This window comes from Podarcis filfolensis (assembly GCF_964270895.1).
Source record: "Podarcis filfolensis genome assembly, chromosome: 1".
NCBI classification, from domain to species: Eukaryota; Metazoa; Chordata; class Lepidosauria; order Squamata; family Lacertidae; genus Podarcis; species Podarcis filfolensis.
Window position 1 is genome coordinate 130,938,684 of NC_139604.1, and position 23,061 is coordinate 130,961,744.

The 23,061-nt window shown below is 46.0% G+C and overlaps 3 protein-coding genes across 3 annotated transcripts in view; 2 read left to right on the forward strand and 1 right to left on the reverse strand.

The window, feature by feature from the left end:
• The window catches only part of LOC310765020 (uncharacterized protein), a 183,275-nt gene that overhangs the window by 66,985 nt on the left and 93,229 nt on the right, over positions 1–23,061 (forward strand). The gene's annotated exons all lie outside the window — the stretch shown is intronic.
• CGRRF1 (cell growth regulator with ring finger domain 1) lies at positions 1,962–13,658 on the reverse strand. Its single transcript, XM_083619319.1, has 6 exons — positions 13,386–13,658; positions 11,497–11,636; positions 9,606–9,783; positions 7,176–7,323; positions 5,999–6,106; positions 1,962–3,305 (listed from the first exon to the last, which is right to left on the reverse strand). The coding sequence occupies exons 1-6, from the start codon at positions 13,487–13,489 to the stop codon at positions 3,012–3,014; spliced, it is 972 nt and encodes a 323-aa protein (XP_083475445.1). The 5' UTR covers positions 13,490–13,658; the 3' UTR covers positions 1,962–3,011.
• Positions 22,413–23,061, forward strand: part of GMFB (glia maturation factor beta) — a 31,005-nt gene continuing 30,356 nt past the window's right edge. The window contains exon 1 of the mRNA XM_083621689.1: positions 22,413–22,609. Coding sequence (XP_083477815.1) covers positions 22,607–22,609 — 3 coding nt within the window. The 5' untranslated portion in view covers positions 22,413–22,606. The remainder of the gene's footprint in view (positions 22,610–23,061) is intronic.

Here is a 23,061-nt window from a genome sequence, read left to right on the forward strand (position 1 = left end):
AGAGGCTGCCGAAACAGCAGACGGATAGGGCTGTATCAGCAGCTGGCGACACCCGACATGTGGGCATGCTACCAGGGGCAAGGAACTACAAGCCAAACACACACACAGTGATGATGATGATGATGATGATGATTTCCACCTCACTGAGGAATCATAATAGCAGTTTTGCACGCCTTGCAGTCTTACGCAGTTCCTGTCCAATATGGTGATTGTCTCCCAATTCAGTCCCTGCTTTTGTCTTTAAAGCAGGTGTGGAGAGCCTTTTCTGCCAGATTTCCTCGTGGGCAATCTTCCAGCTACCACATACTGGGGAGGTGGGCAGTGGCACAATGCAAATAAATAAAAATAAAATTTTATTATTTATACCCTGCCCATCTGGCTGGGTTTCCCCAGCCACTCTGGGCAGCTCCCAAGCGAATGTTAAAAACACAATACAGCATTAAACATTAAAAACTTCCCTAAACAGGGCTGCCTTCAGATGCCTTTTAGAAGTAAGATAGTTGTTTATCTCCTTAACATCTGATGGGAGGGCGTTCCACAGGGTGGGTGCCACCACTGAGATGGCCCTCTGCCTGGTTCCCTGTAACCTCACATCTCACAGTGAGGGAACCGCCAGAAGGCCAACTCCTGACGCCAAGCTGGTGCCAAACGTCTTGCTTTGCTTTCCTTTGGACCACTTCAGCAATGCCAGGAGGGGGATCTCGTTGTCTGGGCATCCCAGGACTTCCAGACCCACTGCCCAGGCTTGTGCCCCAAGGAGGTCACTTCAGTGCTACCACAGCTGTTTGACTTCACTCCCAGAGATACATTCCACCGTCTCTCGAGGCAGAAGAAGAAGAGGAGTTTGGATTTGATATCCCGCCTTTCACTCCCTTTAAGGAGTCTCAAAGCGGCTAACATTCTCCTTTCCCTTCCTCCCCCACAACAAATGAGGTGAGTGAGGCTGAGAGACTTCAAAGAAGTGTGACTGGCCCAAGGTCACCCAGCAGCTGCATGTGGAGGAGCGGAGACGCGAACCCAGTTCCCCAGATAACGAGACTACCGCTCTTAACCACTACACCATACTGGCTCTCAGTATGTGGGCAAACGGATGCCCACAACAGCATGGCTTAAAGTAGAAATAGAAGTCTTGGGTAAAGTGTAGAGCAAGGAGCCCTGGACTGAAGGTTACAAAAAGCCCCCGGAAGCACATCGTTTTAAGTCCTAAGGGATCTGGCAGTACGGTTAAAGGATGTTTTATAGGGTACTGATTTTATTACTTGAAAACAGAGGTGAAGAATTGCAAGCATGGGGAGTAAATGCGCCCCTATTTAGCCTTTGGGACTAAGGTCCCAGGGCAGCTTACAGCATTTTGAAATGCAACATAAAAAATGGTGGGCAGCCAAACTGCAAAAATGACGCTTGCAAGGAAGATGGAAAGGGGACACATGGTGGAAACTGCCATCTTCTTCATGGTTAGACCGTAACCCACTATATACAAAGGCTGAAGTCACATCCATGGGGTTCTGCACATACTGGCATTGTGCCACTGCCCCCACCCCCAGTATGTGGTATCAAGAATATGGCCAACGAGGAAATATGGCCCTTTTGGGAAAGGAGTCTTCCACACCTACTTTAAAGACCTATGCAGGGACTGTGACTTGGGAAACAATAATCATATTGGATAGGAACTCCTAAGATCTTTAATCTTTAAAGCAGAACTGATCTGCAGTTGTCCAGGCAACCTAATGTTCCGTGCTCAAAAACAAACAAAAACGGGATCCCATCTTCAACCAATGTCATCTTTGTGTAATTACTGCCCTTTGGAGACTTTCGTTCACATTTGGCACTACGCATGCATTAACAAATCTCAGCACATGAAGTCTTGCGTGCTCCCAAGCATTTTGCAATTCCTGCCAGTGACTCCCGAGTCTTGACTGCCCAGCTTATGCCAGACACAAGAAGATACAATACACAAAATATATGTGGACCTACTGAAGAGTTGCAAGGAAAACTCTTTCTATATTTTATTTCTTTGCTTCTGTCCCGTCCCCCCGCCCCACTTGCTGCAACTGAAAAGAGCAACATTACTATCAAGTAGAAAACCAGGCTGAGAGCAATTTAAAAAACACACACAAGAACATAAATACAAATTAAGTGTTCCCGGGGGATATTTCCTCTTTCTCCACATCAGTCTGTCGAGAGAAACTTCTTGGTGAAAAGTTCCATGAAAATACCCAATAAATTTATACGCACATACAAGGAGATATCCTTTATACAGAGTTCAAAGCACTGTTTCTGCCTGTAATGCGCAGAGGCGCTACACTGTTTGCATCCACTGCGAAGGGAAGGTGCCTGAGGAGATTTCACCCCTCCCATATCCAAGAATCCGCTGATATTCTCTGCTGATTCTCCAGAGAGGAGGGGGCGGTTTCTGCTCTCTACTTATTCCGCTCCAGCCACACATCAAAGAGAGAGAGAGACTGAGTGTTAGAGAGAGGTTGTGTGTATAGATACGGTTGCTGCTAAGAGCAGCTGCAGACACTCAGTGCAGTTCAGCTTCTCCATTTAGCTCTGTATATAGTTTGTATGATAGTTGTAGATAGAATAAAGAAGATATTCTACAGAGCTGCTCTCCGAGTCGTTTATGCTCTGCTATACTCTGCTGTGCGACGACTGTCTTCTTGTGGAAGTGAATCCGGTGCTCACAGCTCTAAGCTGTGAGTCCACAGCACTTTGACCAGTTCCTGTGCAGAAGGTGGTCTCTGGAAGCGCTACCCAGCTCGCCTAGCCCAGTCGGGGCTGAAGTGTGTGAGTCCAGTTGGTGGCACTGGCTCAAGGGCGATGCTGACAGTGCCAACCTTGCTTTAGAGCTGGCCAGACAACCAGCCACCAAAGTTCAAGTGGAAGGGAAGGTCTTCGGTACTATTCCAGAAGGTCCAAACTCATCTTGTCAACTCTTTACATGAATTTCTCCTCTCTTTCGGCCTGGATAAAAGCACACACCGCTCTGTCCTTTCGCCCCCAGTTCTTCACTCTTTTCGGCCGCACAGGGGAAAGGACTCCCCAACAAACTGCCGGCACATTGGGCACTGCTTGAAATATTTCACGCATTCGTCGCACAGGCAGGTGTGCCGGCAAGGGAGGAGCACCCAGTTGACAGCCCTGTTCTGGCAGACGATGCAGTCCTTGCTGTTTTCATCTGGCAGGTCCGCCTCGTCTTCAGCCAGCCCGGCTTTCTCCAGGAGGACGCGGTCCTCTGTCCTGTCACCCGAGGGAGGGCTGCTTAGAGATGAGGCGTTGCTGTTGGCAGACATGAACAGTTGCTAGGGGTTGGGAACGGGAAGAGGCAGGGAGAAAAGAGAAATAACGTTTAGGCATAATACAGTGGTACCTCGGATTACAGATGCTTCAGGTTACAGATGCTTCAGGCTACAGACTCCACTAACACAGAAATAGTACCTCGGCTTAAGAACTTTGCTTCAGGATGAGAACAGAAATTGTGTGGCAGCGGGAGGCCCCATTAGCTAAGGTGGTGCTTCAGGTTAAGAACAGTTTCAGGTTAAGAACGGGCCTCCAGAACGAATTAAGTTCTTCACCCAAGATACCACTGTACAGGGGTCAGCAAACTTTTTCAGCAGAGGGCTGGTCCACAGTCCCTCAGACCTTGGGGGAGACCAGACTATTTTTTTTGGGGGGGGGGGGGGATGAACGAATTCCTATGCCCCACAAATAACTCAGAGATGCATTTTAATTAAAGGACACATTCTACTCATGTAAAAACACGCTGATTCCAGGACTGTCCGCAGGCCGGATTTAGAAGGAGATTGGGCCAGATCTGGCCCCTGGGCCTTAATTTGCCTACCCATGGGCTAGGCTTACTGAGTGTGCGCAGAAAAACTTCACTGGGAGAAAGCAGGAACTGTTGAAAAGGTTTTCAGCATGTCCAGGAAAACTTGTTTTAGTTTAGATTTTTTTAAAATAAGATGGAAAAAGGTGTGTTCTTTGTAGTTTTGCAAACCAGACTCATTAACCATATGATACTTCATGCTATGCCTACTAAGTCCAAGCCATTTTGCAGCATTTGGGTTCCGTTAATATTAGAGAGAATCTCCTTTTGTTTCACTGTGGTGGCTTGGTCAAATGGGGGTGGGGTTTTTCAGCTGAACCCCCAAAGCAAAATGAGAGGTGAAGGGTGAAGCAATTGGGGGGCCAGTGGAAAATTCAGTATGTTAAGAGTAGAAGAGTTTGGATTTGATATCCCGCTTTATCACTACCCGAAGGAGTCTCAAAGCGGCTCACATTCTCCTTTCCCTTCCTCCCCCACAACAAACACTCTGTGAGGTGAGTGGGGCTGAGAGACTTCAAAGAAGTGTGACTAGCCCAAGGTCACCCAGCAGCTGCATGTGGAGGAGCGGAGATGCAAACCCAGTTCACCAGATTACAAGTCCACTGCTCTGAACCACTACACCACACTGAAAGCACACACACACACACATGCACACAAACACAGAGTGTGTTTCAGTGCCCAGGTGTCAGGGAGTGGTCTGAAGACAAGGACTGGGGAATGTATTCTATGGCAGACCAGCTTCTCTCTGATGGAGAGCTGGAAGGGGAATAGTCGCCGCCACCCCCACCCCCGTCCACAGCATGATCAGAAGCAGAGAGAGAGAGACAGAAGCTGAACGGCTTAGGAAGGAGTTACCCAGTTATGAGATAATGACAACAGAACCGGAAGGGAGGGGGCAGCTAGTTGAGACGTCCCTTGAGTGTGGGGGACACCGCCCCCTCACCACAGACTCAGAGGTCCGAACGTATCAGAGAGCAAAGGAGTCAGAGGGAGGGAGGGAGGAACTTCCCTTTGGTGCCTAAAATGCTGCGGAAGTCAGATTAGACTAGCCAACTGTCCTCCTTGCGGAGAGCTGTGTGCTTGTGCTTGCTACATGACGCTGTAATAAAAGGACTATAAATCTATCAACTGCTCGTTAATTCCTATCTGTGATGTTACCAAAGAGAGGGGAGGACTCTCCATGTCTGACACCAGGTCTTCCCTGTTTTGCAGCCCATGGGCATTTTCAAAATATGCCATGGGGAGACTCTGCTATGAAACTAATAAAACTTAAGCTTCAGGGCCCGTAACCTAGAGAGGTCCCAGAAGAGGATTTAGTTCACACTGCTTACAAAACTGTGCTTTAAAAAACTGCATCATGCATGTATATAACATTTCCCAAATTTCCCCAGGTTTCTAGCAAGAGAAATGTAACTTGGCCTCCGTGCACAGTAGGATTAGGTAATAGAAACAGCCTGCACCACTTCAGTTTGCATGTAGGCAATACTATTTTTTAAGTGTTCCCCTATGCGGAAAGGATCGTGCAAGTGGAAAGCCACAAACAGGAAGCAAGGGGGACCAAGGCTAAAATCTTCCTAATGAGATTATAATTTTATTTTATTAATAAAAAAGCAGCCTCCCATCAGATGTCAAGGAGAGAGAGAACTACACATCTTTCAGAAGACATCTGAAGGCAGTCCTGTATCGGGAAGCTTTTAACGTTCGACGTTTTATTGTGATTTTCTATTTTACTGGAAGCCTCCCAGAGTGGCTGAGGAAACCCAGCCAGATGGGCAGTGTATAAATAATAAAATTATTATGATTATACTTGCAGGTAGTGTTTTACAAAGGGGGAGAATTCAAAAATGGACCTACAGTCCATTATCTCATCTCGTTTTGTATTTTGATCACAGAAAAGTGGAATTGGCTTTTCTGGGTTGCAGAAGTAAACTAGAGGAAAATGCAGAGATCAGTGATCCAGGGGCACCCTGCTCTACACCCAAGCCCAAGCACCTCCAAGTTAAAAGGTGTTATCAGTCCTAGGAAATGATCTGCCTAAGTCTCTGCAGAGTTGCCGCTACTCAATAGTGTTAATATTGGACAGGATGGGCAACTGGCCTGATGCAAACCGAGGCAGTTATTTCTAGCCACTTTTGAGATGTAAAACAAACCGCAAATCCCAAAGCTTACCTTTAGATCATGAAATTGACCCTGGGCCATGAGGAGATACTGATACAGTATTCGACAGGAAAGCCTGTAACTGTCATCAGTAACGTGAATTATAGATACCATAGAAATCTATGAAAAGAAAAGAAAACATTTGAATTCTATGCTGCTTATTGTTCAAACAACATCCAACCCGACTGTGAAGAACTTAAAAACAAGGCATTGTAGACGGTGAAATAATTGAACAGTCCTTAATCGTCATTTCCAAGGAGTTAATACCCATATCTTGTTTAGAATTGCCTTGATCACTTTGGGTTCAAATTCCAGTATTTGTCCTGCCACACAGCCATTGATTTTTACTAATATATTACACAGCGCATACATACCCACCCCGAAACAGAGCATTGAAATTTATACGCAGTCTTTCATATTACATCATTTTAAGCGGAGGGGCAAAATTCCTTCCTCAATTTTAATGGCTGACCTTAACTATTGATTTTATTTGCTGCTACACGTCTTTGTTTAGGTTGCCTGCTTTTATGGACTAGTGATAAATCTCAAAAGATTTATTAACCACTAGTAAGATTTTAGCATAAAGTCCCAGAAATGGTTGCAATGATATACGATAGTTACAGAAACGAATAAAATCATTACAATTATAAAAGCGTTCCAAATAGAATACAACTGTATCTAAAGGTTTGTTTTGTTTTTAAAGCACCTCAGAGTGGATGCTTTTAAAAGTGAACTATGCAACCTTCATTTTATTTCTTCATATAGAAATCATTGCAGTCATCAGGTTTCCTACTCTGAGTCTGATGGTAGTAATTCTGCCTTATACTAAGGCCAATTAAGTAAACCAGTTCAACTTCATTAATTGCCTGCCCAAATTTCAGGTCCACCCAGGTAAAACTTATGCATGTGAAGTGATGGGTAATGAACTTTGTGACTATTTCCAGCAGACTGAAACAGAGCTGGCTTCTCAATCTGTGGGATGTGGCAGGCTCTCTAATAACTATTTATCTAATCCAAGGATCCAGGATGAGATGTCATTTTAAAGAAGGAATAATATTAGCACACACCAACAGCTATGACAAAAAGCAAAAGCAAGTCCCCTGCCAACTCTGTTCGACGGCAATTTTTCACAGACAGTTCAAAGCAAACTCCTGTCCCAGTTCTTTTTCTCAAGAAAGAGGTTACCTACAATGTCATATATTTCTCTGTTGCCTTCATCCTCCAGCGTCAGCAGTGCAACTAGCGGGTACCGAGATCTGGGCACGGGGCCAAAGTCAATGATTTGTGCCTCTTCGGGTACCTGGCAGTGCTTTCCCGCTTTGTCAGATGTCTTGATGCTTTGTTTGTGTCAAGGAACAGAACCGCAAATAAAGACAAATGCAATGTTTGTGCCACAGATGTTCTTGGACTGAGGCTCAAGATGCACTCATGTATCTAGCATCAAACTTGGCTTTGACTGGCACAGATGAACTGTGTTGCATTCCATCTGTTACAAGCACGGAATTTAGCATTTGTTACAAAGTTCGGCCTCTGTCAGGGCAATCCTACACATGTACAGTGGTACCTCGGGTTAAGTACTTAATTCGTTCCGGAGGTCCGTTCTTAACCTGAAGCACCACTTTAGCTAATGGGGCCCCCCACTGCTGCTGCCGCGCAGTCGGAGCACGATTTCTGTTCTTATCCTGAAGCAAAGTTCTTAACCTGAAGCACTATTTATGGGTTAACAGAGTCTGTAACCTGAAGCGTATGTAACCTGAGGTACCACTGTATATTCCAAAGTCTCATTGACTTCAGAGGAACTTGCTGCATGGAGAGTAGGGATCAGATTATACCTGATTAATCTCAAGGGTTTGTGTCCCCCCACCACACTTTTTAAGATTTCCAGTAGCCATGGGGAGGTGGCCTCAGTGCTCTGCATGACTGCTACTCCCTGTGGTTAGTATGGAGAGAATAAATTATGCAAAAACCAAGAATGAATTATGGAAGATTAGCAAATGCAGGCAAATCTGCTTTATTTACAAAACTGGGCCCAATCACGATTTGCCTTTTCTTAGTGCAAGATCTAAGTTACAATGGACTAGAATTTATATTTGTTATGGCAAAGGTAAAGGTAAAGAACCCCGGGATTGTTAAGTCCAGTCAAAGGCGACTATGGGGTTGTGGCGCTCATCTCGCTTTCAGGCCGAGGGAGCCGGTGTTTGTCCACAGCTAGCTTTCCAGGTCATGTGGCCAGCAGGACTAAACTGCTTCTGGCACAATGGAACACTGTGATGAGTGCCAGAGCGCACAGAAACACCGTTTACCTTCCCGCTGCAGCGGTACCTATTTATCTACTTGTACTGGCGTGCTTTCGAACTGCTAGGTTGGTAGGAGCTGGGACAGAGCAATGGGAGCTCACTCCGTCGCAGGGATTCGAACCACCAACCTTCTGATTGGCAAGCCCAAGAGGCTCAGTGGTTTAGACCTCCTTTGTTATGGCAGACAACCATCAGCACCCAAGGGCTGACAAAAGACTGAGGAGTTATCGATTTCCTGCTCCTTTGATTGTGCAACTGCTACAAAGGAAGCTGTCTTGCATCGAACCAAACCATACTGTTGACAATGATTGGCAGCTGCCATGGATTGAACCTGGGACTTTTTGCATGCAAAGCAGACCCTCTACCACTGAGCTGTTATCTCCCCCAAAGCAGACCAAGAGAATACAATAGTTAAACATGTCCATTGGCTTTCCATGATAGTGAAGGAGTGCATGTAGTAGCAGGGCAAATGGCTAAAGTGGCTGCTTTACGTTCTGCTGATCAGCTGTTTAGTGGCAGCCAAGAAGTGAGTTAAGAGGAAAGAGAGCTATGGCAGACTGCTTCCAAAGAATTAAGTACCTAGAGCCAAAAGGTATTCTGCGTTCAAGTTAATTCTCCAATTTACACATTCATTTCTATGTGCAGCGAAAGGGAAGACTTCCAAACTGCAGCCCACTCTTGTGCTCACCCTGTACAGAGGTGAAAGGGGAAACGAACCTCAAAACCTTTCAATAATGAGGTTTATATTCTAAATAATAAGGGTGGGTTAAACCACAGAGCCCAGGACTTGCTGATCAGAAGGTCAGCGGTTCGAATCCCCACGACGGGGTGAGCTCCCGTTGCTCGGTCCCTGCTCCTGCCAACCTAGCAGTTCGAAAGCACACCAGTGCAAGTAGATAAATAGGTACCACTCCAGCGGGAAGGTAAATATGTTTCCGTGCGCTGCTCTGGTTCGCCAGAAGCGGCTTAGTCCTGCTGGCCACATGACCCGGAAGCTGTACGCCGGCTCCCTCGGCCAATAAACGAGATGAGCGCCACAACCCCAGAGTCGGCCACGACTGGACCTAATAGTCAGTGGTCCCTTTACCTTTATTCTAAATAATGAGGCTGTTGGTTTTAAATAGACTAAGTACAAGGAAGACTGATGGGCAGTAAGGGCACTAGACACCCCTTCTCTGGAATCTCCTCTCCTGGCTTTCTCAACTTTTTGCTAGATCCATTGGGGCTAGAAACTTGCTTTAGATGATTTGCTTAGAAGCAGAGCTGTTCAAGATCCTGCAACTCTACAAAAGCAAAGATACGCGACTCTGATCAAAGGATACCAATACTGCTGGCGGTAGAGGTACTCGTCATACATGGCATCTTCAAAGGCCTGTGGAGTTTTTATTCGAAAGCAGTAAGCATGTTTCTGCAGAGCTTCGTGGATCTTCTGCACGCTGCAGCCCCAGTAGCACGTAAGGAGGCAGTCTTCCAGGCAATCAGGCACCAGCGTTATGCCATCTTATGGGGAGAAAGAAAAGAACATGGAGTCACAAACAGGAGTTTTGAAAACTGAAAGGTCCAAAGGTTGGGGGGAAACCCATTATGTCAATTCCAAATACAGTGGTGCCCCACAAGACGAATGCCTCGCAAGACGGAAAACCCACTAGACGAAAGGGTTTTCCGTTTTGGAGGTGCTTCGCAAAACGAATTTCCTATGGGCTTGCTTCACAAGACGAAAATGTCTTGCGAGTTCCTGCAGGGTTTTTTTCCTTCCCCCCCCCCTTTTTCCCAAGCCGCTAAGCCGCTTATCAGCTGATCCGCTAAGCCCGCCAAGCCGCTAATAGCGCTAATCCGCTAATGGGCTTGCTTCGCAAGACGAAAAAACCGCAAGACGAAGAGACTCGCGGAACGGATTCTTTTCGTCTTGCGAGGCACCACTGTACTGTAACTATGTAGCAGGGAAAGCATCGTTTTTGATGAAAATCACCAAGTCCCTAAATCTTTCATGCTTGACAGTTCTTCTTCAGGCGATGAAAGGGCTTTTCCAGACAACAGATGAATTTGCCACCAGGTTTTTGAAATGTAACACACAAGTCATCGCCAATGGATTAAATTTTTTTTACTGGATTCCCCCCGTAAACAGTAAATCCAGATTAGATGGGGGAAATAAACTGTCTGCCATTTGGATGCCAGTGACTTGGTGAGGCCACCAGAGAAAACTTGCATGTGTGAGGAGCACCCAAAATCTTATTTCATAGAAACGAACGTCATAAAGGGGGACGCGGGTGGCGCTGTGATCTAAACAACAGCGCCTAGGTCAGCGGTTCGAATCCCCGCGACAGGGTGAGCTCCCGTTGTTCGGTCCTAGCTTCTGCCCACCTAGCAGTTCGAAAGCACGTCAAAGTGCAAGTAGATAAATAGGTACCGCTCCAGCGGGAGGGTAAACGGTGTTTCCGTGCGCTGCTCTGGTTCGCCAGAAGCGGCTTAGTCATGCTGGCCACATGACCTGGAAAGCTGCAGACAAACGCCGGCTCCCCCGGCCAGTAAAGCGAGATAAGCGCGCAACCCCAGAGTCGTTCGCGACTGGACCTAATGGTCAGGGGTACCTTTACCTTTTTAACTTCAGAAAACATGCAACTTCTTTGAGCGAGACTAAGTTCGAAGCACATTTAGATTGTTTGTCTCCTGGAGAAGAACGATCAAGCCCAAAATGTGTTGCTATTGTCAATTGGTGGCAGCTATCTAACAATTCACTAGGGAAGCTCCTTTGCACAGCTGTGACACTCAGACCCTGGCTGGTCACTGAGAGAATAGGATGCTGGAGTAAATGGGCCTTTGTTCTGATCCAGCAGGGCTGCTCCTATGGTTCCCTGTTTGCATCCTGTCATCCCTCTGGCACAGAGCACAGGTATCCATGAGATTAGTGGCGTTTTCATGCTGCCACGTTCATATTGACAGTGTAAAACCTACATTAGCAAGAATGCCAGTTCACAGTACACAGTGTATCTCCTCTGCATGACCATATGCTAGAAGAAATAAATATAGTCAAGCAGATGAAGGAAGCAATAATCTCTTTGCAGGGGCCAGCTTAAACTGGGTCACCTCATTTCTGTTAAAAGGGTCTAACAGGGATAGTTGCTATGGGTAAATCGATAGCCGGCGCTTGGCATAGCAGGGGAGGGGGAGGGGGGAGAGAATCTGAACAGCAACCAAAACACACAATCTACTGACTTGCAACTGAAGCCGTTTCCAGGTTTTTTATTTCCAAGCTGAATGGGTTTTTCACTTGCCGCATCTGTTTCTGGGACACTTTCACAGTCGATTCAGCTTCGTCTGAATTTCTCAGAATCACGGGAACGTCCCACCCAAACCTAAGCAGCACGAAATAAAATCAACAGAAACGCTTAATATTGACAACAGTCAAATCTGGTGAAGGTACAGCCAAAAAGCAACAACTGTTTTAAACAAAATAACTCGATCTTCAACCCCTGTTGTATTTGCTCCTTGATGAAACTGACCCTCTGCATGTGGATTTTACCACAGGGCTGGGCTGCCACTTGCTCTCTCCTGTTAAAAATGCTATCCACTCACCCCCCGCAATGAAAAAAAAATATTGTGCACCTCCATGTTCTGCGCACATCCCTTCCACTTACCGGTACCCCCAGCCTCCTTGCTTTGAGCAGCTCCTATCCCTCCTAAACTCTACTCCCCTAAAACCCATTTTGAGGGCTCTTCGTCACCCAACCCTGCAGACAGCTATGTGGGTCTCAAAATTATCCTACTCACAAGATTGTTGTTAAGTTTGACTGGCATAGCATATTGTAGGCTAGGGTCAAGGTCCGTGGACACTTCAGGTGGGGTTCATGTTAAATGTTATAGTATGTTATAGTATGCCCCTCCGTCTGCACTAAATGTATGGCTTTCATAGATTTATAGATATTTGTGTCAGTGTGTAGATATATTGCATCATTTTAAAATTGCTTTTAAATTATTGTTTCCCTTCTCATGTTTTCAGTTGTTCTTACTTTTACTTCTAAGCTGCCTGGCATGGGGAAAGTCCCTGTCATGGGGAAAGGCAGGGTATAAATATGTATTTTTGTGTTTTTATATTGTAAACCACCCTGTGATCCTCAGCTAAAGGGAGGTATCAGAACAATAAATAATAATAATAATAAAAATAATCTCTGCTACCACAATCTAGAATCCTCTCCCCACTTTCCCCTCACCCCCTTAGAGCTTTATTATGTTTCTGACAACTATCTTTCTACATGTTTTATGGCTTTCCCCATTTTATCAGTGTTTTTTTTTTCAATTTGTGAAAGCTGCCTTGAGTCCCTGTCTGAGAGAAAAGAAATAATAATAATGATTGTATACTTGAAGGAGCATCTTCACCCCCATCGTCCAGCCCAGACACTGAGGTCCAGTCCTGAAGGCCTTCTGGTGGTTCCCTCACTACGAGAAGCCAAGTTACAGGGAACCAGGCAGAGGGCCTTCTTGGTGGTGGCACCCGCCCTGTGGAACGCCCTCCCACCAGATGTCAAAGAGATAAGCAGCTACCTGACATTCAGAAGACATCTGAAGGCAGCGCTGTATAGAGAAGTGTTTAATGACTGAGGGTTTAATGTGTTTTTAATCTTTTGTTGGAAGCCACCCAGTCTGGGGAAGTCTGGGGAAACCCAGACAGATGGGCAGGGTATAAAGAATAAATATTATTATTATTATTATTATTATTATTATTATAGCATCCTCCCCCCCCACTTTCCCAGATGTAGCACCCCCTCCTCGCCCCCTTAGACCTTTATTACGTCTCTAACGACTATCTTTCTATATGTTTTACGGCTTTCCCCATTTGATCTGTGTTTGTTTTCAATTTGTGAAAGCAGCCTGGAGTCTCTGTCTGGGAGGAGAGAAAGAATAATAATAATAATACTGTAGTAATAATAATAATATGCCTCCCTCCCTCCACAGCTCCCCATCTTCCACTTACCCCCCCCTTCATTCACTGGAATAAATTTCTCCCTCCCCCCCCAGCCAAGCCCCCTCCCCTCCCTGGACCCCCCTCCTCCTTGCTTCCCCCTCCCCCCCGTGACCTCTGACCTCCCACCCCGCTCCCCACTGACCAGCCCATGACCAGGCCGCTGGTGACCAGGAAGCAGATGAAGACGACGGAGATGTAGAAGAGGGGCGAGTATTCGTACAGCGCGACGAGAAACGCGGCAGCCATCGGGGAGAAAGAGGCGCCTCCGCCGCCGTCGCCTCAGCACCTCTTTGTTGTTGGCCCACGGCGCCTGCGCGAGCGAACTCCGCGCATGCCCGCCAGGGCCCAGCGAAGCCTCCGCAGCTGCCCTTTCTTCCCTTCCTCTTTGCCCTTCGTTCTCCGCTCGCCCGTCAAAGGCTGCGCGGTACGTGAGGGGCGGAGCCTCGAGGCGGGGAGGGGGCGGAGCCTCAGCCCCTTCACAAACTACAGCTCCCAGAATTCCACGGGGGGAAGCCGGGGCATCATGTAGCGCTTGGAATGCATAGCGCAAGTGGAACGTGTCTGGCCAGATCTGGACACATCGAAGAAGTGTTTCACTTTAAGGCGCTGTAAATTTGAACAGGGAAAAGAGGTAGAGAAAAACCCGGGACTCCACGTCGCCATCTGGTGGCAATAATAATAATAATAATAATAATAATAATAATAATAACAACAACTAATTTATAGCCTGCCCATCTGGCTGTATTTCCCCAGCCACTCTGGGCGGCTTTCAACAGAATATTAAAATACAATAGTCTATTAAACATTAAAAGCTTCCCTAAACAGGGCTGCCTTCGGATGTCTTCTAAAAGTCTGATAGTTCTTGGCACAATGTTATATTGCATATACAAGGCATATACGTAAATCGCTTTTTCTTTAGCAGTCTAGCTGAGTCCTGTGTATGAGAGAGAGAGAAAGAGAGAGAGAGAGAGAGAGAGAGAGAGAGAGAAAGAAAGAGAAGCATAGAAGAATAGAATTGTAGAGTTGGAAGGGACCCTGAGCCTCATCCAATTAGACCAATTAAACTTTTTATTGCACTAGCCATAGACCTTGGCATCATTCAGAAGGAGAACCAAGCATCATCCAGTCCATCCCTCTGCCATGCAGGAATATGCAGCTGTCCCATGTGGGGATCGAACCTGCAACCTTGGAATTACCAGTACCAGCCTCTAACATAATGGGTATTATCAACTGACTTTTTTGGGGGGGGGTGTCAGGAAGAGGAGTGATGTAAATATAATGGTAATTATTGTTACTGTGGGATGCGGGTGGCGCTGTGGGTAAAACCTCAGCGCATAGGACTTGCCGATCGTCAGGTCGGCAGTTTGAATCCCCGTGGCGGGGTTCAGTCCCAGCGCCTGCCAACCTAGCAGTTTGAAAGCATCCCCGGGTGCAAGTAGATAAATAGGGACCGCTTACTAGCGGGAAGGTAAACGGCATTTCCGTGTGCTGCGCTGGCTCGCCAGATGCAGCTTGTCACGCTGGCCACTTGACCCGGAAGTGTCTGCGGACAGCGCTGGCTCCCGGCCTCTAGAGTGAGATGAGCGCACAACCCTAGAGTCTGTCAAGACTGGCCCGTACGGGCAGGGGTACCTTTACCTTTACCTATTGTTACTGTATTAGCTTCTTCTTCTTTGGCCATCACTCGTAGCCAAGTAAGATTGTCTTCCATAAACACGGTTTTAAATGTGAGTCTGTAAGTGACTATGGAGGCCAATTCTGGATCCACACGTCCTTCCACAGTGGGGACATTGGTTTCTGTGTAGGGTTTGCCAGGCGTGCCTTCCTCTTAGCACATTTCTCCCTTGCATCCTGAGTTTGAGTGTCTTCAAAGCCCATGACACCTTTGGTAAAGGCTGTTCTCCAACTGAAGACCTCGCAGGCCAGTGTTTCCCAGTTAGCGGTGTTTATACTACATTTTTTTAGATTTGCCTTGAGAGAGTCTTTAAACCTCTTTCGTTGACCAACAGCATTACGCTTTCCATTTTTAAGTTCGGAATAGAGTAGTTGCTTTGAAAGATGATCATCTGGCATCTGCACAACATGACCAGTCCAACGAAGTTGATGTTGAAGAATTGTTGCTTCAACATGGGCGACTGTTATGTACTGAGTTGCTTTGCTTCTTCCAGTACACTGGCATTAGTTCACCTGTTTTCCCAAGTGATGTATAAAATTAACACGTGTGCTTGTGGGAGATGAGCGCCACACCCCATAGTCTCCTTTGACTGAACTTCACCTTTCAGGGGTTCTTTGACCTTTCACCTGGGGGAGGTGTGTTATAGGTTTAATTTATTATTGTTTTTATTATGTGTTTCAGGTTTCCAGCTTGCATTTTTATGCTACAGACCGCCCTGAGATTTATGGGTGAAGGGCGGTATGTATGTACAGTATGTATGAATGTATGTATAAATAAAATAAAATAAAATAAAAAGTGCAAAATATGGTCTGAAGCTCAACATCAAAAAAACGAAAATCATGGCCACTGGTCCCATCACCCCCTGGCAAATAGAAGGGGAAGAAATGGAGACAGTGAGATATTTTACTTTCTTGGGCTCCATGATCACTGCAGATGGTGACAGCAGCCACGAAATTAAAAGACGCCTGCTTTTTGGCAGAAAAGCCATGACAAACCTAGACAGCATCTTAAAAAGCAGAGACATCACCTTGCCAACAAAGGTCCATATAGTTAAAGCTATGGTTTTCCCAGTAGTGATGTATGGAGGTGAAAGCTGGAAAGCTAGTGGGAGGGGCAAAAGGGGGGAGGTCGCCATGGCTGGAGCAAAGAACATCCCTTAATGGCCTGGAATCTCTCTCTCTCCGCCTTTGGAATGCGACCCCCATCAAAGCTAGTGGGAGGGGCAAAAGGGGAAAAGTTTGCAGGGAGTCTGCATCTGGGGACTTGGAGAGACCCTGAGAGCTAGGCTGAAGGGGGAAGCACCCTGGGGTGCTGTAGTCCATACGATGCAGCCATCTGGGTTTTGACAGCTGTTAGAAAGGGGAGAGTAGTGATGTATGGAAGTGAGAGCTGGACCATAAAGAAGGCTGATCACCGAAGAATGGATGCTTTTGAATTCTGGTGCTGGAGGAGACTCTGGAGAGTCCCATGGACTGCAAGAAGATCCAACCTCTCCATTCTGAAGGAAATCAGCCCTGAGTGCTCACTGTGTAGCAGGAACCCCCCCACCCCAATCATTCTGTTTGTACAAACTTCACACACACACACACTCACACACTACATTCGCCACATTTCTGTTATAAATTCATGGAAAATCAACCATACATCGGATTTGCACTGTTCCATTTTATTTTACTCCATATGACAAGAACTATCAAAGGGGGGTGCCTTGGTCCTGGTCAGCCATAATCCCTTCACCGTCTCAGCACATCCACAGGAGCCCTGCCCAGTTGCTATGCCAACCCTGATGATCCCAGACAGAAGACAATCAAGATCACAAAGAACTTGCATATGGGAGTGGATTCAGCATGGACTGAAACAAAGGACAATGATCAGATCTTCCCTCTGGGGGCAGGAAACTGCAAACTCCCCTTTGTCTCCTGGAAGTGACTCATGGGGAGGGGGGAAAGGAGGAACTAGCCAGGTGACAAGACACTCAGGTTACCACCAACTCCTCCCTCAACCCCTCCTTTCTGTAATGTATGCATGATGTTTCTGGGGGTGGGCTTGACCTAGAGGAGGGGAATTTCAAAAAGTTTTATAAGACCTTGCACACTATTTTTCTGGGTCTTTTCCTCTCTCTTGCAAGTGAGGGGAACACCCTGTTGCAACAGTTCAATAAAGGCCAAGCCTACAGGCTGCTGTTTTGCTCCAAGTTATCCTGGTTGGTGTCTTTACTTTTTGTCCAAGGGAGCCCTCGGATATTTCCGGCAACAGTTTGGCGACCACGAAGGGACACTTGGTTCTCCTGCGAAGGTGAGGAGGGAGATAGAGGGGATCGGGCGCCACTGGGCAACCTTAGCCCAGGGATCCTTCTTCCTCTCCCTGCCTCCTCTTTGTGGGCGGTAATCAATCGTCACCAAAAGCCCAGCCAGGGGGAGCAAAGGCAAGGTCAAGCCGGCTAAAGGGAAAGGATCCCGGGATCTGCGGGGGACATCTTCGAACGTGAGTATGGTTTGAAGTAAATACATTGGGAGGGGGGTGGAAGAAGCAGCGTCCCCACGACAGCCAGACTTTCCTTCTTTCATTTCTGACGATTACCCCTCGGAGTCGTCCGGGTACGTCTTAAACTCTCCCCTTTTCTCCCCCGATTTTCCCCCTCGGAGTGTGGCCAGGGAGATCGCGGAACTTTACTGTCAGACGATTACCCCTCGGAGTCGTCCGGGTACGTCTAAAACTTTCCCTTTTCTCCCCCAATTTCTTTTTCGGAACGTGGCCGGGAAATTGTGGTACTTTTACTGTTTTCCGGCGTTACCTCTCGGAGTCGTCCAGGGACGTCTTATTCTGTCCCCTTTTCTCCCCCGTTTTCCGTCTTGGAATTGAGTCCGGGAAAGCGTGGCTCTTTACTGTTTTCTCTGACGTCCCTCTCTCGGAGTCGTCCAGAGGCGTCTTTTCAAAAGTATTTTAACGCAAGGTCATTTGCTTCCTTTCAAACCTTGGGTGTTTTCTCGGACCCCGATCTGGCACGGCATTGCGCAGGCGTTCAGTAGGGGTCCGAACTTAGTCTCAAAGGCTACGCAGGAGGCTGTCGTGGGTGGTAGAGGGGGAATCGGGGCCCCACACTAGGACTAGTTGTGTAAGCAGTACTGAGGCAGAATTTCAGGATCCGTGGTTGTGTAGCGGGTAGAGAGAGAGACCCGTGGTTTTAAGGCTGATGTTTGAGGTTTTATAGATGATAAGTTATTTGCGGTTCGTTGATAGGCAGGAATTGAGTTAAAGAGATAATCAAAGGTACCTTAAATACTGAAAGAATATTATTTTCTTCTTTCTACCCTTTCCCCCCTCTTTGTCTTCCCCCTTGTGTGTCCATTCTTTCTGTCCTTTTCTGTCCTTTATACTAGAGGGAAATGGGAGCTCACTAAAACACCCTAGCTGGACTCCTCCTGGCAACAAAGCTTCCATGAAGCCTTTTTGCCCCAGAGAGGATTCTAATATGCCCCTCCAGCTTGTCATCTCCAGTTGGAAAAATAAAATAAAATAAAGGGGCAAAATGGTCTTTCAAGTACAAAGTACGAGACCGTTGTAACTTTTAGTGGGTAGCTTAGGCCCACCACCTGGGCCACCTCAGGGATCCTTCAACACAATCAGGGTGTGAACCCTTAGGGAGAGCTGAACATATCAAATTTGTGTTGTTAAACTATAACCTAAAACTAAACATGAAACCGTAAACTTAATGGTGCTCAGAAGGCAGTAGATATAATAACAGCCCAGCCTGAGAGCCCACACATTAGAGAACTTAGTTTCTTTTTAAAAAAAAAAAATGAATAAGAGATGTACTCAAAGATCTAGAAATATTTAAAGGGTTTGTGTTTACATTGGCTTCGGCATCCACAGACTGTTCTTAAATGCACATAGTTTTTAAAATTGCTAGCTTGCTTCAAAATTTTAAATCTAAGGAAGCCATGTTGGGCCTTGTCAACCTGAAACAAGACAAAATGGAGAATGAAGTATGCAAATGTTTGTTCTTTGAGAGAAGCTCTAAAAGAGAGTTTTCCTCCCAAGTGGTAAAATCCTGTATACGTGCTACTTGTGTTCTGGAAGGAGGATTACCCCACCTCCTTCCTCTAGTTTAAGTGAGGAGGGTGATTTTAAGTCTAATGGTAAATGATGTTTTGTTGTAACTTTTGAGTTTGTGAGTACACCTGTGTTCCAGTCTATTTTGGAATGTGAAGTTAACCTAATGTTTCTGCTGCAAAAGCCTAGTTGAGCACAATTGCTCTCTCAAGCTAAAATGCAGTGTATGTATTTCATCAAGCATATGCCTATGAAAGTATGGTGTTCCTTCTAAGAAAAATATGTGAGTCCAGTTTTAACTTTGATTTGGTTGGACAGAAGAGTTATTGTAAGGCTCCTGATATCAGTCTCTATAAGACTTCCTGGCCTCCTTTCTCAGAAAATGCCCCCCCCTTGTTCCATTCTGTCTCTTTCAGTTTTTTTCTCCCTTCTTACTTCTGTGCCAGGTAAATTTACTCCCGAGTAAGCTTCCTTTAAAGGAAACTGCAAAGAGGGGGGGGAGCAATCTTTCCTAAGGTACCCTGCATCTCACTTTCCTATGTGTGGTTATTTAAAAAAAATAAAAATAAAAAAATCTAAATTAGGCTTACTATTCCTCTGCAAGTTCAGAAAAAAAAAAATAATTGTTCACTTTTGTATTCCCTTTAAATCCAATCTATGGCTGTTTTAACTATGCTTAATAAAAGATCCTCTCCCTATCTTAGAGAAAAAAAAAACTGTTCACTTCAATCTTCCTTTAAATATCATTTCACTAGGACCTTGCATTCTTTAGTCTAAGGAAGTAAACTCCCTCAAGCTATCTCAAGATCTGCTAAAAGGGTTCTGTGTAAAGTTGGGTACTTTTATTTTCCTCTTCATTAGTACATGATAGGAGCATAGATGTTTCCTTTCTCAGTTGTAAATCTGTACTTAAATGGGTATGTCTCTTTGATAGTACAAATCTTGCTGTGAAATCTTGCTGTGAACCCTATATTTTGGAGGGTTGGACTAGATGACCCCAGGGTCTCTTTCAACTCTCCCAATTTGTGGCTGTGTGGAAGGGACATGTGTCTGCAAGCATTGGAGGGTAATTCTTAAATTCTGGTGTGGTGATGTAGTTGAAATTCAGCCTAGCTTTGCTCTTTAGTTTTAAAAGGTGAGAGGTGAAGCCTTGATGGTTTTGAAGCACAACTGGTAATATCAAGCATTTGAGTGATTAAAGTGTTTATCATTTTGTCTACTATTTAAAAATCAGACTTCAAGGTCAATTCAAAGTTTAAGCACATAAAAATACATATGCGCCTTGACCAATCCTGTAAATAAAGGGCAGAAAAATATATATATATATATTTTGTCTGCAAATGGTAAGGCTGAAATGACTGAGAATATTAAAAAAATAAATAAATAAAATAAATCCTATGAATTTTGACTCTCTGGCCATTTTCCCCCATATATAAGGGCGTGGCATTGTTCCGCGAATGGCCAGAGGGATATTAGCCCTTTCCTGTACATAAAGGAAGCAGTCCCTTTGCTTGGGCTACAATTGCTAGCTTTGGTGAATACTTGAATTGCTGAGTTTCTCTTTTTGTTTTAAAATCTAACCCTATTTTAAAATCTACTCCTTACCCTCACCTTCCCTTATTCAAATGGTAATTTAGCCAAAAGATTCAACATTTTCAATAGTATAAAAGGTTTACTGAGACATGAACTCTGTACATGCACAGAGGCTAGATCAGCTTAAAAAAAAAAAACAACACACACACACACACACACACACACAAAAGAGAGAGAGGAAGAAGGGGGGAACTGTAAGGGGGAAGAGGAGGTTTCGAGAGCTTGGGCTGCAGGGAGAAACTTATCCAAATTTCCTTATGTAAAACTTGGAACCATTGAGGGAAATTACCCTTAATGTGTCTTTTGCCCCAGGGGCTACGGAAGACAAAAGGGTAAAAAAAAAAAAAAACAAAAAAAAAAAAACAAAAACAACAACAACAACAACAACAACAACAAAACAAAAACATAGCCCATCAAAAGTCAAGAGCTTTCCAGGTTCCAAATCTTAACATGCCAAATTCTTTTCACAGGTAAACATCAAAACGCTCCCACTGTGAGTTCCACTCTTGACTAGTCCCCCCCCCCCCCCACAGGATTTAACTTTTACAACAGGCTTTGTGTGCATTATAGGAACAGCATTCCTGACAGAGATTTTCAAAGAAAGAAAGAAAAAATTTTGTTTCCTCTAGGTCAAGCCCACCCCCAGAAACATCATGCATACATTACAGAAAGGAGGGGTTGAGGGAGGAGTTGGTGGTAACCTGAGTGTCTTGTCACCTGGCTAGTTCCTCCTTTCCCCCCTCCCCATGAGTCACTTCCAGGAGACAAAGGGGAGTTTGCAGTTTCCTGCCCCCAGAGGGAAGATCTGATCATTGTCCTTTGTTTCAGTCCATGCTGAATCCACTCCCATATGCAAGTTCTTTGTGATCTTGATTGTCTTCTGTCTGGGATCATCAGGGTTGGCATAGCAACTGGGCAGGGCTCCTGTGGATGTGCTGAGACGGTGAAGGGATTATGGCTGACCAGGACCAAGGCACCCCCCTTTGATAGTTCTTGTCATATGGAGTAAAATAAAATGGAACAGTGCAAATCCGATGTATGGTTGATTTTCCATGAATTTATAACAGAAATGTGGCGAATGTAGTGTGTGAGTGTGTGTGTGTGTGAAGTTTGTACAAACAGAATGATTGGGGTGGGGGGGTTCCTGCTACAACTGGAAGGACAGATCCTGAAGCTGAGGCTCCAAGACTTTGGCCACCTCATGAGAAGAGAAGACTCCCTGGAAAAGACCCTGATGTTGGGAAAGATGGAGGGCACAAGGAGAAGGGGATGACAGAGGACGAGATGGTTGGATAGTGTCTTCGAAGCTACGAACATGAGTTTGACCAAACTGCAGGAGGCAGTGGAACACAGGAGTGCCTGGCGTGGTCTGGTCCATGGGGTCACAAAGAGTCGGACATGACAAAACAACAAATATATGTACAGTATGTATGAATGTACGTATAAATAAAATAAAATTTGTTTGTTCGATTGCAGCAAACCTGCTGCCAATAAACACGCGGCTGTCGCTTTTTAATTTCTCATGCCTTTTATTATTTGTCAGCCACCTGGGCGTTTTAAATTTATCAACCTCTCTCTCTCTTTCTCTCTCTCTCTCTCTCAGAGGCCCCCTCTGGTTGCCATGGCAACGCCGCTTCCTGGCGGGCAAGGCGGGAGGGGGCAGGAAGTAGAATCCCCGCCCCCGGGCTATCGAGAGAGGCCGGGGACGCCGCGGGGGCGCCTTCAGTCTCGGGCCTCTCTAGGCGTGGGCGGCTGGACGGATGCCTGCCTTGGAGGAGGATAATCACATGAGAGGGTGCGGGGGGGGGGTGGGGAGAAAAAGAAAACGCTAACAAGGACTGGCACTTTCCGCTCGCCGTAGCTCAGGCGACGCCTCCGAACGCTGCCCAGCTGCGCCTCGGATTGGCTCGGGGGCCGGGACGGACATGCGCGCTGAGCGGTTCTGAGGCCGGATTGAAAGGGAGCCGGGGAGGGCACCCGGGGGCTCTTAAAGGGGCCGCGCTGCTGAAGGGACTTGAGGGAAAGGCTGTTGCGGGAGCAAGATGGTGAGTGCGGGGGGATCGCTGGGGCGGCGAGGGGAGGCCCCGGCTGGCTCCTTCGCCGCTTCCACATTCCCGGGAAGGTTGGTGCCCTTAGAGTCCGAGGTGGGGTGTCTAAAAACCCCTCCCATGTCCCTGTTGGGGGTCTCCTTCGGGGGGGGGAGAGGAAGACTTGGCATTTTGAGCAATAAATGTGACTTTTGACAAAAAAGATAGATGTGGCGATGGCCTCCCGCTGCAGGGATGATTTGGTATTTGTTTAAACCGTGTTCCTGTTCGTACATTTGGGGGGGTGGGTTGTTGTTGTGACAGGTTTGTTTTGTTTTTGTTTTTCTTCTCATTATGTATCTTTATTTTGTGTTTTTTTATTTTTTTATTTTTTATAAATATTCGATTTTTCAATTTTATACAAACAAAAAAGAAAAAGAGAAAGAAGAATATTAAAAACAAATCAATTT

Excerpts from the sequence above, each read along its gene's own strand:
- CGRRF1 (XM_083619319.1), bottom strand. The coding sequence starts at position 13,489 with ATGGCTGCCGCGTTTCTCGTCGCGCTGTACGAATACTCGCCCCTCTTC. Across the intron at positions 7,324-9,605 it reads CTCTACCGCCAGCAGTATTG|CATCAAGACATCTGACAAAG; the intron begins GTATCCTTTGAT and ends ACACAAACAAAG. Across the intron at positions 3,306-5,998 it reads GTCAATTTCATGATCTAAAG|CAACTGTTCATGTCTGCCAA; the intron begins GTAAGCTTTGGG and ends CCCAACCCCTAG.